Source organism: Leopardus geoffroyi, chromosome C2 (genome assembly GCF_018350155.1).
Source record: "Leopardus geoffroyi isolate Oge1 chromosome C2, O.geoffroyi_Oge1_pat1.0, whole genome shotgun sequence".
In the NCBI taxonomy this organism is placed as follows: Eukaryota; Metazoa; Chordata; class Mammalia; order Carnivora; family Felidae; genus Leopardus; species Leopardus geoffroyi.
The window spans coordinates 106,520,429-106,539,239 of NC_059333.1; the positions used below are offsets into that span (position 1 = coordinate 106,520,429).

At 34.9% G+C, this 18,811-nt stretch overlaps 1 protein-coding gene across 5 annotated transcripts in view; it reads right to left on the reverse strand.

Moving 5' to 3' along the window:
- Positions 1–603: 603 nt before the first annotated feature.
- Positions 604–18,811, reverse strand: part of MLF1 (myeloid leukemia factor 1) — a 36,426-nt gene continuing 18,218 nt past the window's right edge. The window contains exons 2-9 of one of the 5 annotated variants that reach the window (XR_006718585.1): positions 15,730–15,877; positions 11,484–11,525; positions 7,838–7,921; positions 6,491–6,619; positions 4,635–4,794; positions 2,702–2,840; positions 1,888–1,950; positions 604–725 (exon numbers count right to left, since the gene is read on the reverse strand). Coding sequence is in view for 4 of the 5 variants with exons in the window: in XM_045503144.1 (XP_045359100.1) it covers positions 620–725; positions 2,702–2,840; positions 4,635–4,794; positions 6,491–6,619; positions 7,838–7,921; positions 11,484–11,525; positions 15,730–15,877 (808 nt within the window). In the remaining variant the exon portion in view is untranslated. The remainder of the gene's footprint in view (positions 726–1,887; positions 1,951–2,701; positions 2,841–4,634; positions 4,795–6,490; positions 6,620–7,837; positions 7,922–11,483; positions 11,526–15,729; positions 15,878–18,811) is intronic. The other 4 variants (XM_045503144.1, XM_045503146.1, XM_045503145.1 and 1 more) reach the window with 4 other exon arrangements.

Here is an 18,811-nt window from a genome sequence, read left to right on the forward strand (position 1 = left end):
AAATCATAAGCCTAAAACTCATATATATTAGCAATTTTAAATCTCTTGAAATTCAGAATTGATTATTTTTCATGTAATTTATCAAAATAATAACTAATTTCTCATAAAACAGTACTAGGGTGCTTTGCTTTATTTTTTTTTAAATCTTTAAGCTACCTGGCTACATAACACATAAAATTTGATTTAAATAATTTTATCTTTATTAACATCACTGTAGTATTGTTAGTGAAAACCAAGACTATTTTTTTTTTACCATTTTACTTTCTTATAATTAATACATATGACAAAACTAGTTCTAAATTCAATCTGGAACATATTAGAGAACACATAGCCAATAGGAAGATAACTGAGAAAGCAAAATCAGCTTTAAAAATCAGTATGTTTTCAAATAAAGAGTTTTATAAAAGTTTAGCAACTTACTTAAATTGTTGAAAATCAAAGTTTTATTCCTAAAGTAGGGACAATATAAAGCTAGCACTTCCAAGATCATTCAGATATCAGAAGAAAGTTGTTAAGTACAGTACTGATTTAACAAGGGATTGGTCTTATGTGTATTACCCAGCACCATTACTTTCTCTGTTAAAACAATCAAAACTAAACAAATCAACTGCAAGGCTATTTATTTTTTGTTGATTTTCACAGGTGATCCTTTGATGTTGAGTTTGTCCACAAAAACATTTGATCTTCTTCCATGTTCAATGGCTGGACTTTGATGAGGTTTCTCCCTGAAAAATATAATATGAACATTAATAGCATTTTTTAAATGGCCAATGGTTTACAATTCAATACAAACATGATAAAACCACTGTAATTTATAGAGAGTTTTATCTAAAAATTCAATAATAGCTTTCAAAAACACATGGGAGGGGTGCCTGGGTGGCTCAGTTGGTTAAGCGTCCAACTTCAGCTAAGGTAATGATCTCACAGTCTGTGAGTTCGAGCCCTGCATCAGGCTCTGTGCTGACAGCTCAGACCTTGGAGCCTGCTTCAAATTCTGGGTCTCCCTCTCTCTCTGCCCCTCCCCCACCCATGCTCTGTCTCTCACTCTCTCTGTCAAAAATAAATAAACATTAAAAAAAAATTTTTTTTTAAAGCAAAACACATGGGAGACTATTTCATTAACATTTAAGAAAGCAACAGCTACTTTCCTGAGATGTTATCTGACATGCTAGCCACTAGCCAGCCACATTATTTAAATTTAAATTAATTAAAATAAAATAAAGTTTAAAATTCAGTTCCTCAGCTGCCTCAGCCATATTTCAAGTGTGCTTTAATAGCCACATGTAGCTAGAGGCTACCATATTGGATGATATAGATACATAACATTTTTGTCATCGCAGGAAATCATTTCAGAAAGTTCTATTAGACAATACTAGTTTACAAAAAATGCCACTGATGGGGCCACAGATGTAAGATCATCTATAAAGAACATGTTTTCGGGGTGCCTGGGTGGCTCAGTCGGTTAAGCATCCGACTTCGGCTCAGGTCATGATCGCACAGTCCGTGAGTTCGAGCTCCACGTTGGGCTCTGTGCTGACAGCTCGGAGCCTGGAGCCTGCTTCAGATTCTGTGTCTCCCTCTCTCTGACCCTTCCCCGTTCATGCACTGTCTCTCTCTGTGTCAAAAATAAATAAACATTAAAAAAAATTAAAAAAAAAAAAGAACATGTTTTCTCTAACAGGGACCTGGATTTCATAATCATAATTAGCACTGTAAAGTTTTTGTCAACAAACTTTTCGAAGTGAGACAAATATTGTCTAAAAGTAACATGGGAGCAAATTTTCTATAGAAAATATTAGGGCTCTAAGTTCCTAAATAAGTAATTTAAAATAAAAGATGCTGGCACATGACACTCTGCACAAGGCTTCTGATTTACTTGGTACCCACTTGTCCATCGCTGGTTCTGTGAAGCCCTCCACCTTCTGCAGCAATCCTCCACTCTCTTATGGCCTAGAATAGATTTCTGTTTTAAGGCCTGGTGAAGCCTCTCTCTCTCTCTCAAGTGTCATTTTAATAGGAATTAGGTATTGTTTTCCATTTTTTCCCCAGAGAACCAAATTAAATTCTAACTCTACCATACACATTAAATGTACAAAAATCTCTAATCTTTAAGGTATGGCTTCAGCACATTTATATTTCACAGCTATTCCAAAAGGTAATCCCAAAGAAGGCTAAAGTTTTTGAAAAATTCTTCCAAAATATCTAATATCTAATACCTAATATAGGTGCAGATATTGTTTATTATACAAGTGTCTAAAAATGCATTTGCCATTGACTTGTTAGGGAAGTTTGTTAAGCCTTTCCAATAGAGCCCCTCTCCCCTTATCATATCTCTAGACACCAATATGTTCACCTGGCATGAAATATATGACTCCTACTCTATCTAGACTAAAAACTGTTTTACAAAAATAACCATAATATATCACACTTCCTTAGAAGGATTTTAGCCCCTATCTTCTGAGGCATAATTTGCTAGTGAGTTACTAGTGATACTATCTTAAAATATTATTGGTTTTTAGACACAAATTCAAATTTGTGTGGCATACTCAGATATAATGTAAAATTATTATATTCTTCACAAAATATACTGTTGATATAAACAACAGATGTTAATCAAAACTTCCTGATACAGAGGTAAAATTTCATAACTTTTCTTCTAATTCTTCTTTAAAAAGCACAATTTATTTTAGAAATAACTTACCTTCTTTTAAGTTCTCGGGAGCCTGAATTCTCATGACCAACACTTCGCATCCTAGGGTTTTCCACATGGCGCCACTGTTCCGCTGGTCTGTACTTCAAAATCTCATTCTGCCATTCATCATCAAAAGCGTGAGCATCACCTACATTAAATATCAAAATAAAGGGGCAAGTATTAAGATATCAACTGTCAGTAAATGCTTTGTTTCCACATACTTGATTCTGGCTTTGTGCTTCTATCATCTAACCTCAAGATAGATGCAGGGAAGTGCTTCAAATATAAAGGTCTTTGACTCAGGGTAATACTTCCTTTTTTGTTTGTCCCTCTTTTACTCCTATTGACAATTTGGTTATTGACGATCTGGTCTTTCATGCATCTGCCTGGATATCATATTATTCCACCCAAATGGACCCTTTGACCAAATCATACTGATTCACAGTCTTTTTTGGGGGGTCATCTCCTGGTGAACATGCTTTTCCTCTGTACTTGGAAACTCCTTCAATAACAAGCACTTCCTATTAACCTCACCATTTTCCTACATAACTTGGCCTAACACACAAGCTTCTGTTGTCAGTTTCCTGATAGGTTGCACATCTTGACTGTCAATTTATGTTGTTATGAAGTAGGTAATCTGACTTTGATAATAACAGCTGTTAAATGGTAATACTGTTCTTCCGGATGGCCTTTATAATGTATGTGTTCTTTCACTAAATTTTTCCTCAACATGTTAATTATTGTGAAGTACTCTTCATATGTTTAACTATGACAAAACTACAAAGGTTAAAATTAAAGAAAGGTTAAGATGTAACTTCCATCTCATCGCTGAAGAATAATTTTATCAACCCAACCTTAAGAGAATTTCTTTGGGGCGCCTGGGTGGCGCAGTCGGTTAAGCGTCCGACTTCAGCCAGGTCACGATCTCACGGTCCGTGAGTTCGAGCCCCGCATCGGGCTCTGGGCTGATGGCTCAGAGCCTGGAGCCTGTTTCCGATTCTGTGTCTCCCTCTCTCTCTGCCCCTCCCCCGTTCATGCTCTGTCTCTCTCTGTCCCAAAAATAAACGTTGGAAAAAAAAAAAAAAAAAGAGAATTTCTTTTACTAAAATGGTAATTTAAACCCTTTATTAAGACAAAACACTTTTTGAAAATGCTTTTTGAAAATGAGAGATGAATATAACCCAAAAACTATAATGACAAGAGTTAGGACACTGAAAGGACTTAAATGCATTGAAGAATGAATATAAAATCTAGAAAATGTAAAGACTTATTTGACATATACATGATATACTATCTAACAGTACAAGGAATTAAAATCTTATCTATACAAAACTTCAAGTGTCTGCCAGTAAAGAATGGTTTAAATAAAATATGGCCTATTCAGGATAAAACTTTTAGGTAACCATTTAGAATATTTTTGAAAGACAACATCATAGGTAATTGCTTTCACAATTATAATGGTGAATTAAAATAAGCACAATATAAACTAGACAATAAAATACTAATTAAAAAAAAGTTTATGTGTTTATATATACATAAAACTATTAAGAATAAATATAGTAAAACAGTAATAATGGTTATTTGAGGTTGTGATTATAGATAATTTTAATTTTCTTCTTTCTTCACTTTTTAAATATACCCCAGAAATATTAAAAAACTCATTTTGCCTACTGACAGTCTTACCAAATGACAATTCAAAAGATTCCATTTCCAAGTATAAAACAAAAAATAAGTAACATTACCAAAACCACTATAAAAAACAGATCTACTATGAAACAATGAATACACAATTTTATTACTTTGATAAGGTAGTCCATACAGGTACTATTCATAACCTACCTCAAAAGGACATCTTATGAAATGTTTCTACAGAAAACATTCAAGTTCTACCAGTATAGCTGCTGTTTTAAGAGGAAGAATGCTACTTTCTGTGACAACTTACTTTCATTCATATTGATGAACTCTTGATTGACCTCTTCATCTCCAGTTTTGTTGTTCTTTGACTTTTTAATAACATGAGCTCTGTCGTGAAGATGATGACCAACAGCCATTTTTTCTAGTCCACTGTCAGAATCTCTCAATGCTCTCCTAGTTTCCTTTATCTATAAAAGTGAGTTATTATTTAAATATATATAGAATATTTATAATTCTAAATTTCTCAGGACCTCTTTACCTATAGAGGTAAGACCATAAATCTACAGCTGCAAAAATACTGGGTACTCAGTTCCCCTGTTAAGTTGCAGTGAAACTGTGATAATAGTTCTCTGATATTTCCTGGACTGCTCAAAATTAAAATGTCTAGGGCAAATAGAACCAATATAATCTAACCTTTTTTTCTAAATTGTAATCAAATATTAAAACAAATAATTATATAAAACTTAGTGCCTTCAACACTGTCCTTAACAAAGTAATAGTTAGGAGTACATGCTAGCATTCCTACAAATAAAGGCAACTAATTATTCAGTAGTCATGTTGATGGGCTTGAAATCTCATGGCTCCTACATATCAACTCTATGGGTCATTAGAATATTAGTGATAGCCAAAGACTATTAATAGTAGCATGGTTTGCTGTAGGATGTCTATAAATAAATTGCTTACATTTAAGATGCATGTCACTTATAGCAAGTTAAAATGAAAATGTCTGCCCTATGGCAAGAGCATCATTAAAAGGTATGTCTTCATATGTAAGAACTAAAAAATGAACTACTCACACCTATTAAATAGGCAAACCTAATTTTTTTTTACTGTAAGTACTAACAAGGAAGTGTAGAAATGGGAACTCATTATCAGACTTTCTGGGAGCCAACTGTTTCAATCCCTGTGTGATAGTAACTTAGTAATTTCTAGGTAAAGATGAAGGCACTCACCTCCTACAAACCAACAATAACATTCCTAGACCTTTTGCACAAGGAGACATGTATAAAGATAAGTAAGTGAGAAATGAGAAATATCTATCAACAGAAAAATAGATTCAAAACTGTGGTATATTCATATTTTAGATAATATATAGAAGTCAAAATAAAGAAACAGCTGCACGTATCAACTCGAATAAATCTCAGAAGCATATTACTGAGCAAAGTCAAGTTGCAGAGGACACACGCAGCATGAACCCATTTATATAAAGTTTAGAAACCCATAAAATAATTCATTATATTGTTTTTGAAGCATATGTAAGTAATAAAATTGTAAAAATATACATCAGAAAAAGTTCCAGATATAGGAAAATGGTTCTTTTTGGGGGAGAAAGTAAAAGGGAAAAGGAACCAGGGAAGGATGAGTGCATGGAAACTTAAACTGCATCTGTAACATTTTTGCTTAAAAAGAAAACAAAGCAAGAGACAACGTAAAGCAAATAGAGAAAAACTTTATGATTTAACTAAACTGAGTGGAAGGAATATGGATATTTATTATATTATTTTCTATATATTTTCTGTACACTTGTATTTTATGAGTTAAAAAATTCATTTACTTCAGATATAAATTAAAAATTGACACTTATTTCACAAAACAAAGACTTTTTTCAGGTCTACTTACCTGGTCAAGATGTAAAGGTAATAACAAACATCAATAATAGAAATTTACATGAAAAAGGCACCTGAGGTGGGGTTGGGGAGACAAAAAATTGCCTTAAACTAAGGAAAGGCAGCTAGCATTACTGTTTTTCACAGTGATATGTGTCTTCTCCCCCTCATCCCTACTCCCAAAGAACTCTATCAAGCTTTAATAATTAAAATATGATATAGGTGATGTATCATTCCAAATTTTATAAAGCTCCAAGAATGCTCAGAAAATACTTACTCCTCCTGGAGCCCTACGGGTTTGAGTTGAAGCCTGGAAAACCTTTGGTGGTTCATCTCCTACTTTGGAATATGTCATAATTGAGGAAGAACTAAATGAATGTCCATTTGGATCCACTGAAAGGTGACCCTAGAGGTAAGTATAAAATGTAAATCCAGAGAGTTTAGTCAAATATGAAGACTTATGTCAGAGGATTCAGGTAAGTAACAATACTAGCTAGACATTCTACTAAGGCTATTGGTGTATCCAAATGGCACCTCCAGGAAGGTCCTAATCTCCTTCCATTGTAGGTACCAATTTTCACTCTTCTTGTGAGGAATAATAACAAGTGATTCACTCATAGATCCCGAAGTCTTTGAGATCACAGACTTGCAGCTTAGATTTAAATATAAATGCTGTGCCCTGAGGCCTATGGTGCTATTATAGTTAGTGGTTGACCCTTGTGTGTAATTTTGCCAACAGTGAACCAACTAGCCATATACCAAGAAGTTTTACACCTCCTGTGGGTACCAGATTGCTAGATTACTAATGTCATTAATAATGCTAGATTTGGACATTCTGAAATGATCCTTAGATTAGTACTAGCTTGTAACTATTTGGATTGCATGGATCTAATCCAGTGCTTAACATCACTCCTAAAATGTCTGTTTTCAGTTTTTTAAAAAAACAATACAAAACACTAAAAATTTCCTAGGTGCTACAAATCCTTTTAAGTAGATAAGTTACAAATAATTTAAAAATCTAAATTCATATAAAATGTCCATTTACAATAGTGACCTTCAGCAGAACAAATGTTTTTGAGGTTGTTTAATTTTGAAAGTTAATTAATGCTATTTTTCAAACTCATAGTTTGTAAAATCAATTTGGTAGGTTGTGACCAGGATTTTTAAAATATGAACTAAAACAGAAAATATTGGCACACTCTGTAAATAGTACGATCATTTTCTCGCAAAACTTTTATTTCAGGTATATTTTTATAGTACACAAGTATTGTGTACTGGGTCGTACTGTAAGATATATTTTTCAACCACTGTGGACCATGATTAAAAAAAAGTTGAGGGGCGCCTGGGTGGCTCAGTCGGTTCAGCGTCCAACTTCGGCTTAGGTCATGATCTCATGGTTCGTGAGTTCGAGCCCCATGTCGGGCTCTGTGCTGACAGCTCGGAGCCTGGGGCCTGCTTCAGATTCTGTGTCTCCCTCTCTCTCTGTCCATCCCCCACTCATGCTCTGTCTCTCTGTCTTTCAAAAATAAATAAACATTAAAAAATTTTAAAAAAAATTGAAAGCCACTATAATATGCGTACCAATAACTGAAAATAACGTTCTCATCAATTTTTTAGTACTTACAAAGTTTCTTTGTAATTCCTGCATACTGTTTCGCATATTTAACATCATTCGGTCCATTGCCTGAAAAGGGTTGACATCTGTACGCTACAGGATATTAGGAAGTATGTTATTAACTATATGTACAACACAAAAGAAGCAAATCAACCTTCCCAAAACAGCTGAAATTTTTTTTTCTTGATTTTTGCAATGGGATCTCATGCAGTAATCGACCAGGCAAAGATAATTTAAGGACTATACAAAAAAGTGATTTGTTAAGGAAAAAATGGAAGCATATATACAGAATCCCAAACAACCAACATATAAATAATTAGGGAGTTGCAACACTATAAATTCATGCATACATACATGTATATATACATATACACACACATATAAATGCATGAACACATACAGATAAACACACATTCATCAACTTTCTAAAAACACAATTTAGTTAATATTTAAATGCCGAGCAGTGTCTGGGCTGGGACAGCTCTAGAATATAATAGTTTTCAAGTTTTTCCTTCCTCCCTCTCAATACATCAACATGCAAATAAATAAAACTTGGGTATAAGATACCAATGTCACTTCCACTAGTACAACACAGGTGACAGAAACTGCCTGAGGGTGCAGGCTGTCCTTACATCATAAGAGGATCCAAGGGATAGAGGTTAATTCACTCTACTAGTAGGCCTGGAATTTGCCACCTACCACGGAAGTCTCAGTAGGGCATTCCCTTGAAGCATGACATATGCTTCTTTAGAATAATTAAGAATTGCTCTAGAATAGTGGTTTCTCGGCCAAGATTGACTTTGACTCTCTGGGACATTTGTCAATAATTATACTCATTTTTGTGTGTCACAACCAAGGAGGTGTATGACTGTCATCTACTGAGTAAAGGCCAGGGACACTGCTAAAATCCTACAAAGCATAGGACAGTCCCCTACTCCCTAGAAAAAGAATTATCTGGCTTCAAATATCAATGGTGTCAGGTTAAGAAGCTCTGATCTACAAAAATCAGTCACTGATTTTAGTTTTTATCACTAGAACACTCACCAGAACTTAAAAAATGAAGCACACATTTTAGTGTGTCACCCAATGCATTATTTACTATTATAAAACAGAAGTGTTTGATTCAAGGAACTTCTCCACTTAAACGGGAGTCTTCTGAATTCTGTAAGGGACTATAGTTTAATGCTAATATTTCAGTCTCTCTGGAGTTTCTTTTGCTGTATGCCAAGCTGGGACTCAATAAAGAATTATCAAAGGCCTGTCTCTATCTCTGCCTTCCATTGGGTTTTTATTACTTGTAACAATGGGAAATAGATAGGAAAACTAAATTCTTCTTTAGAACTTGCACTTATCACATCAGGGAACAAAGACACATTTGTGAGATACTGATACATATATCTTTAGGTACACAATGCACAATCTGCGTTTCAGGGATTCAACACAATTCAGGAAACATTCTGAATATTTTGTTTCAACACCAGGTTGAGAAATCAGGGCTGTATAAAAGACAAAATTCATGAGCGTTAGAAGGACTAGCCCAAGTAAGAAGACGAGAAGGAAGAAAAGATCAGATGTTTGGGTACATTCTGCCGTTTTCTCAATTCACTGTCACATCAGCCATTTAAAAATTTATCTGTACTTGCTGTGGGGTGGCCCAACACCTTGGAGTGACAAAAAGTGGGGGGTACAAATTACAGCTAAGATTCCAGTGAGCTCCTAAGGACTTTGGGAACTTTGAACGCATGCTCTTCTCTCTGCCTGTAATGTTTTTATACTGGCTCTCAGCATATCCTCTCATGATTCAAGTATTACCTACTCAGAAAGGCGACCGGTCTAAAGTAATCTCTGCTTCACCTTCCATCTGTCACTATATCATTACCCTGCTTCATCTCCTTTAGTGTACTTCAAAGTACTTTATCTGAAATTATTTTGTTATTTATTGCCTGTCTTCCTTCTATAGAAATAATTTCTGTGAAGGGAGGGTTATCTTCTCTGTTTTATTCACTACTATATTCTCAATACTTTCAAAATAATTCCTAGCACACAGGAGGACTCCCTAAACATTTGACGAATAAATGAACAAACTATCTCTAACTCAGCTCAAACTCATATATTCAATTGATACCAGGTAAATTGTAAACCAGATAAACTATTGCCTCAAATGCAAAATATCCCAAACAGAAATGATCCTTTGACCACCCCTGTTCTCTTATCTGTTCATATGAGTATGAATGCTCTGTTCCTTAGCTCAATGGCATTCCCATCTAGCTAATTTCTCATGTCAAAAAATGGGCATAATACTTTCCTTTTCTCTCTTTACTGTTCCTTCAACACAAGAAATCCCCAAGTTCTACCCATTCACCTCTTTAACTCTCTTTCAAACGAGATTATTTCTCTTTATCACCACGGGCATTACCCACGTAGAAGCCATTAGTAATATTTCCCAGAACACTTTAACAGCTTCCTGGCCTCTCTGTCTCCACTGTGGTCCCTTCTAGTCTTTCTTTCCCCTATAGGCACAATAATCTTTCAAAAATGAGAACCTGACTCTATTGCCATTTTGGTGAAAATTCATCAACTGCTTCCTTATTCTTCAGATAATATCCCCAGTTCTTACCAGCACAAAAAGAAGTCCCTGATTACCTCCGTATCTTTATCTGTATCTACTCTCCAACCCGTGCTCCAGGGCCAAGTGATCCTAAACATCTTTGAGCTTCCTAGCTAACAGGTCTTTGCACATGTGTTTTCTTCTGTGTTGAACACCCTTGTTCTCCCCCTCTCCCTGCTTTTCCTGGCTAACTCCTAATAATCCTTAAGGTTCTGGAAATCTCTGATTAACTTCCACCCCAACACCACAAAAGGTCTAGGTACCAGGCTTTTTTCTATCTGTGCTTCCACAGCACGCTGAACTTCTTGATCATTTTACTGATAAGTGAGCAGTTATAGCACAGAGTTAATTTGTTGTTTGTCCCACTAATAACTCTGGTGAGGAAGGACAAATATGGTATGTCAAACTTTAAGGAGACAAAGGGCTAAAGTCTAAAAAAGAAAATAAACAAACTTTTGCATAAGAGCATAGATGAGTCCAAAGGAAATGTTCTAAGGTCATGCTATTCTCTGCTACTCCTTAGACTGCCTTTAAGTATGTTAGAAACTAGCATCACAGAAAATAAAGAAATAGCAGGAGAAAAGCTGGTTGCAGAGTAGCCATACTTGGACATGGGAAAGGAAAAGCAGCATGAGTAAGTTAACAACAGAGTGCTAGAAAAAGCAGTCAATCTGAACTTCTGCAAATGTGCTCTTCTAGCTACAGTTTGGTACTTTTTTATCTTTTGGAAAGTCACCACAGCATATGGAAGTGTCCAAACTTTCAAACACAACTATGGGAATCCCTTTTGTAAGTCAAATGAATATTCATCTATTAAAATGCATTTTTTCTCTTTGAAGACTGATTTTATTTATGTTGATATGACTTAATTCAGAAAAAAACATGCCTGAACATTCTAAGATCAACACATGAAACAGGTTTCAGTACAAATTCTAAAAAGCCATTTTGAAATTAAGTGAAACTGCATGCCAATTCACTTTGCTTGAGTTAATGAAAAATACTTGTCAGAAAATACTGCTAAAATGGTTTGTGTCTCATGATACGAACCATACCACCAAAACTGCCAAAAGGCATAAGAGAATTCATTACCTAGGAAAAAAATCCAATTAATTTTGGTTATGATATGTATAATGATAATCCCTGAAAAAGAAAGAAATATACTACATAATCACATAGCTCTGAGCTGATAAATTTTTTAAACCATTTAATAAAAAATCCTCAACATAGATTTTAAAAATTACCTGCTTATTATTGTTATTCAAAACCATATACCACTCTTAAATATGACTGCTATATACTATTTACCAAAAACAGTTGAAAGAAAAAGTCTTTGTTATAGATTAAGACAAACATTTCTCAAAGGAAATGCAAATTCACACCAAAGGTATAATGATTAAAGTATCATCTTTCCTTTGCTCAACTATTCCATATTTTTAAAAGATGAGTTGGGGTGCCTGGGTGGCTCAGTCGGTTAAGCGTCCGACTTCAGCTCAGGTCATGATCTCACAGTTCATGGGTTTGAGCCCTGTGTCAGGCTCTGTGCTGACAGCTCAGAGCCTGGAACCTGCTTCAGATTCTGTGTCTCCCTCTTTTTCTGCCCCTCCCTGGCTCGCACTCTGTCTCTCTCTCTCTCTCTGAAAAATAAATAAATATTAAAAAAAAAAGATGAGTTAACCTACCTATAACTGATTAAAAATAAGCAATTACCTACATTAATAACATTTCAAAAGATAAGTAGAGACATTGGGGAAAAAAATTAATGAGAATCTCCCAAGCACTAATATATAGAATAAAAAATATAGACTTCAGAAAAGATCACAAACACAGATTTAAAAATATATAGGGTCTTTGATAAAAAAATGTTAAGTATAATAAATGGAATTATCAAAATTAATAGTTCACAAATTGTATTCCTCAGTAGGTACAGATAAGTAAAAATAAAATTTAGGCAGATAAATATAAAAATTAAAAATTTTCATTACTTGGAGGTTTCAAATATTGAAAGTAAAATTTGAATTTTTGGGTAAATGGTATATGTAAGGTTTTACCATCATTCAGTGATAATTTTCTCCCTATGTAAGTTATGGTGAAAAATAGAGAAAATGTGTATTTATGTTAAATTGTATAATAAATTATATCAGATGATATATATGTATACTATATATTTAGAAGAGTAATCTCCAAAGTGCACTGAATGCACAAATAAAATTTCTCTATTTCTTTTCGCTTCAAAGAAAAATATTAAATTTTTTTTATGTTTATTCATTTTTGAGAGACAGAGACAGAGTGAGAGCAGAGGAAGGAAAGAGAGAGAGGGAGACACAGAATTAGTAGGCTCCAGGGTCTGAGCTGTTAGCACAGTAGCCCTATGCAGGGCTCAAACCCACAAACCATGAGATCATGACCTGAGCTGAAGTCAGATGCTTAACCGACTGAGCCACCCAGGCACCCCTAAAAGAAAAACATTTTAGATTGACTCTGGTGCCATCACTCAATCTAAATGTCTGATGGTCACATGTCATACCTTGAATTATAAATTGCTTAATTAAATATATTTACAGATTAAATTATCTAGTTTTTAACAAAACTAATCCTCCCAAAATGGACAACTGGCTTAAAAATATCCCCATAGGAGCACCTGGGTGGCTCAGTTGGTTAAGTGTCTGACTCTTGGTTTCAGCTCAGGTCATGATCTCAAGGTTCCTGAGTTTGAGCCCAGCATAGGACTCCATGCTGACAGTGCGGAGCTCGCTTGGGATTCTCTCTCTCCCTCTCTCTTTGCCCCCCCCCCCATTTGCTCATGTGCTCTCTCTCTCAAAAATAAACTTTAAAAAAAATAAAAAATCCCCATAAAATTATCATGAACTGAAGAAAATGCTAATAATATAAATAAGAAAACAGCATAGTTAGCTTCACCTACTTTTGTAGGAGTCTCTGCTTTCTTCATAAAATGGCTGATAGAGATGACAAATGTCAAGAAATGGGCCAAAAATTAAAAAAATATATCAAGATGTCTAGCTGAAATGTAGATTTTCATCCACCATGCTTAAAAGCAACAGCTAATGGCTCACTGCTTAATCAAAAAATTTATAATTTCATGAGAAGAGAGAGAAGCTTTACATGAATTTTGATGAAAGTTCAAATGGACTAGGATAGCTAACATGCTCAAAAAGCCTACTGTTTTCTTGGCTGTGCTCTTTTCAGATAGTAGCAGTCTTTTCCATCTTCTGCAGTCAATTTCTATTTGTTCCTACCTTCACATCTAGTTATAAAACACTGAGTTAGAAAAGTTCAAGCTGGCAGAGAGGTCTTTTGTTGCTACTGTTTGTTTGGTTTTGCTTTAATTAATTTATTTTTGCTATTACATTTAGTCTTTCACACTTAGACATACACATGTCAAATATATACACCCTACAGGATGTAAGGAGAGCCAATCCTTACCAATATAAGTTATAAAGGCACACACACACAAAAATGAGTCTTGGCTAAAAGAGAGGCTAAATGTTCCTTGGAAAAATCTGCTGTAACCAATTTTATAATTTATAATTATATTACAACTTATAAATTGTAATAATTTAAAAATTATTACTTCCCTAGGAAAATACTCAGTACTCTTGGCTAGCAAAGGATTTCTATACAGTTTGAACAACAAAAAGTGGATTGGTGTTAGCATTCTAAGATAGTTGATAGGACATAATGTCATTCTCCACTGGGAATAAAATTGCCACTTCTTCCTTCTTCTATAAAAGCTACAAATAGCTCATTTATGCACATAAATACAAAGTACTATATACAGCCCTATTCTTGTCTTGCTCTGGTTATAGCAGATATACAAAATATTTCAATGCTCATATGAAAGATAAAATTTCAGAATGTGTTAATTGATTTTCTCTGCACTCCTTGATAATTTTTCCTTTGATCTTAATTTTAGACTTTCATAGAAACTGATAACCCTAAAAGTAAAGTACATATATATATATATTTAAAATATATATGTTAAATGTATATATTATTTATATATTTAAAATATATTTAAAATATATGTGTATATTTAAAATATATTTAAAATATATGTATATATTTTAAATGTATATATATTTATATATTTTTAAAATATATATATATTCACTAAATGAAAAAAAGCAAATTGGAATAAAAGTAATATATATTGGAATAAGATGAAAAAGAATGTGAAATTTTCATTTAAATGGTAAATGTAGGAGTATCTGGGTAGCTCGGTCAGTTAAGCTCACTCTTGGTTTCAGCTTAGGTCATGGTATCTCATAGTTTCGTGGGTTCGAGCCTGCACTGGGCTCTGTGCTGATGGTGCAGAGCCTGCTTGGAATTCTCACTCTCCTTCTCTCTGCCCCTCCCCTGCTCACACTGTCTTTGTCTCTCTCAAAATAAATAAATAAACTTAAAAAATTAAAAAAAAAATGGCAAATGTAATTTTATCCTTCAAACCCCTTGAAATATTCAGCCTCTCTTTTAGCCAAAACTTATTCTTTACTACATATTTATAATTTATACTGGTGAGATATGGCTCACTTTTTTCCCCTAGGTTGTGACACATATGATAAGTATGAAAGACTTATGTAATAGCAAACTTATTTAATAGAAAACAAAAACAAACTGCTGTGGACTTTTATTCTAGAACTGCCATTCTGAAGGAAAAGGCAAGAGAAACGAAATTAACAGGGAAGAAAGTTAAGGTATGTAAACATCCTAGATTTTTTAGTTGAGTATGTTTGTAACCTCCTAGCTTTGCTCTCAGATAAGACTTATGAAAATATACTGCAGTTATGCAAGATTTTTAGATACAGTTAAAAGTTAATCTAAGTTTTGAAGGTCCAAGGAAGCCATGCAGAAGTCTGTTTTTTCCTGGTCCTATAAAGTATTACACTATAGCTTTCGCTGCTTTTTTAAAGTGGGAAAAAAAAGTGTTGCATAGGTTAGGAAGGATAGTCCCCTCACCTGTTCTAACTTAAGACATGGGAGGAAATTCTAAGATGACAACAAACTATATGCACATATGAAAAATAATGCTTTAAGTTTGGCTTATAATATGTAACCCTATGGTCTTAAAGTTTTGGTAGCACAGTGTAATTCTATAGAGTTAACAATTCATTGTTAAAAAATTTAGCTTTCCAACAGGTTCCCCCTTTTATATATAACAATTATCTCTATAACACAAACATTATTAATAGCTTAACATCATAGATATATTCTTCTGTAATAATTTTCCTCAAATTCCCATAGGACTTTCTCGCTAAGTTTAAAATAAAGAACTTACAGTCAAAGAATTTTCACCATCATCATGTCTCATGTGATTATGAGCTCTTCCTCTGCCATCAGAGATGCTGAGCAAATCTCTTCCAAAAGGTTCAGAAAAACTTCTCATCATCTGTCGCATACTTTCTCGGTGTGCAATAAAAGAATCGCTGTTGAAAAACATATAATCATTCAAGAGTAAGTGTTGGAATTTAAATAATTAATACGTAGGCAGCTAAATACTACAAAGAATTATTTTGGTCTAATATTCTTGTTGAAGAGACAAAAGAAGAGTTTAGGCAAGTAGAATTATCTCGCTAAGACCCACTAACTCATGAATACAGAAACTGTTCCATTTGCTATCTACTATAATTCATCTATGTATAAATACACCTTTATTTATCCTTTATTGTATAAAAATGACAAACACAAAGTGACACATCTTGGGTAGCTTAAGCCAGCAATAAGAAAAATGGCAAAAAAAAAAAAAAAGGACTGGAAAATTTTGCTACCAGGTAGAGGTCATTCTAGGTAGCCACCAATATAACTTCTACTGAGAACTAATAAAGAATGCTGGCTTGGGGCACCTGGGTGGCTCAGTCGGTTAAGCATCTGACTTCAGTTCAGGTCATGATCTCATGATTTGTGGGTTCGAGCCCGGTGACGGGCTCTGTGCTGACAGCTCAGAGCTTGGAGCCTGCGTCAGATTGTGTCTCTCGGTTTCTCTGCCCCTCACCCACTCACACTCTGTCTCCCTCTCTCCCTCTTTCTCAAAAATAAACATAAAAAAATTATGCTGGCTTATTTTTTAACTCTTATTTATGAAATATGAGCATTGAGAACTATAGCTATGTTACAACACTGTAAATATACATTAATAGTCAAAGCTACAGATCACCTTTATGAGGCTAACTTTTGTTTCTAAGAACTCTGAAGTTCTTAGAACTCTTTTTTTTTTTTTAGTTTTAGAGAGTGAGACCATTCATGAGAGGGGGAGAGGAGCAAAGGGAGAGACAGACAGAATCCCAAGCAGGCTCCACACTCAGCGTGGAGCCCGATGCAGGGCTGAATCCCACGACCCTGGATCATGACCTAAACCAAAATTAAGGGTCGGACGCTCAACTGAATAAGCCACCCAGGCGCTCCTGCTAAGAACTCTTAATATCAGAAATCACCGCATAGTAAAAATATTTTCTAGTCTTAAGATAGCTGTTCTCAAACTTTGAAATTACCAAGCAGGTAATGAGGTTTGAAATGCAGATTTGTTCTCCCCCACCCCCCCACCCCCACCCCACAACATTCCAATCACATTTATTAGTTCTGGGTGTGATTTGTGGACATGCATCCCTGGTGATCTTAACTCAAGCAGTCCTTTCACCAACCTTTGAGGAATAGTATCCTTTCTGTGTACACAGTACCCAAATTAATTAGAACCCAAGCCTGCTTTCTGAACCTGTTTCCATAGCTGTAAAATGAGGATAATATTGCACATCCCTGTTGCTGAGATTAAAGCATGTAATCTGAAGGCACAAAGTACAGTATCTAGCCCATATGTTAAATGTTAATCTCCCTTACCTTCTCCTCTTCTTAGCCCATGTATGAATGCTACTTCCTATTATTCTATTATTAATATTAAATACCTCTCATTGAGAAAAGATATGTATTTTATTTAAAAATACATATAGCAATAACCATGTTCCAGGCTGTTTTCTATTTGTATAAATATCAGTGTTCTTAATCTGATGTTATCCCAATCACCCCAAGTCCCATTCAAGAATGTAAAATTTTAGGGGTACCTGGGAGGCTCAGTCAGTTAAGTGTCTGACTTCGGCTCACAGTTTGTGATCTCACAGTTTGTGAGTTCGAGCCCTGTGTCAGGCTCTGGGCTGACAGCTTGGAGCCTGGAGCCTGCTTTGGATTCTGTGTCTCCCTCTCTCTCTGCTCCTCCCCTGCTCATGCTCTCTCTCTCTCTCTCTCTCTCAAAAATAAACATTAAAACATTTTTAAAAAGAATGTAAAATTTTATTGCCTTATTATAGTGGTTTCTTAACTTCATTTCAGTTTGAAAATCACTGACCCACTGGTCACTTCCTTACTGCTCACTCTAGAAGTTAAGGCACATCACCACTGGAGTGCACTTTACCAAGACAATCTTACTTTTCCCTGCAGTCTGTTGGAGCCCCCTAATAGTTTGTCCCCTTTCAGACTTCCCCACCTTAGTTTCATCCTCCTGGGGTTACCCTTCCCACTTCTCATTCTAAACTCCAACCTTCTAATGTCATCATGAGGAAGCTCAAAAATTCTGTCTTCCTTCAGTAGTCTCAGGCAGAAAGAGCTTTCCTTTGAATTGTGCAGTATTTGTATACATAACCCTATCTCAAAGGAGCTCAGATTGAGTCATATTGTCACCTTGGAGGTTAAAAAAATAATAATAAAAACTTCAAGTGCAAATGATTAGTAAACCACTCAACTGGATTATGCTTATGTTATAAAAGAGGTTTTCATTTTAATTCAGCTTTGTTTAGGTTTAATTTAAATATGAAATTTATCCATTTTAGTCATACTGTTTGATGAATTTTGAAAAATGCATTATAGTAACAACCACCACCACAAAGGTGTAGAACATTTCTACCCCCAATGTTCCATCCTGCCTCTTTGCAGATAATTAGCTCCCTCTAACCCTAGTTACCACTGACAAACTTAAAAAAAAAAAAAAGAAAAGATAAAGAAAGCCTATTTATTTATTTTGAAAGAGAGCAAGTGGAGTAGAGACAGAGAGAGAGAGACAGGAGAGAATCCCAAGCAGGTTCCTCATGGCCAGCACAGAGCCCGATGTGGGGCTCGAACTCACAGACCGTGATATCATGACCTGAGCTGAAATCAAGAGTTGGATGCTTAACCTACTGAGTCACCCAGGCACCCCACCACTGACAGGCTTTCTGTCACTATAGTTTCACCTTTTCCAGAATTTCATATAATGGAATCATACATTATGTTGTCTTTTGTGCCTAGCTTCTTTTACTTAGCATAATGCTTCTGTGATTCATCCACGTTGTTCCATTTATTCAGTTTTATTGCTAGGTACATTGTATGTTTATGATTAT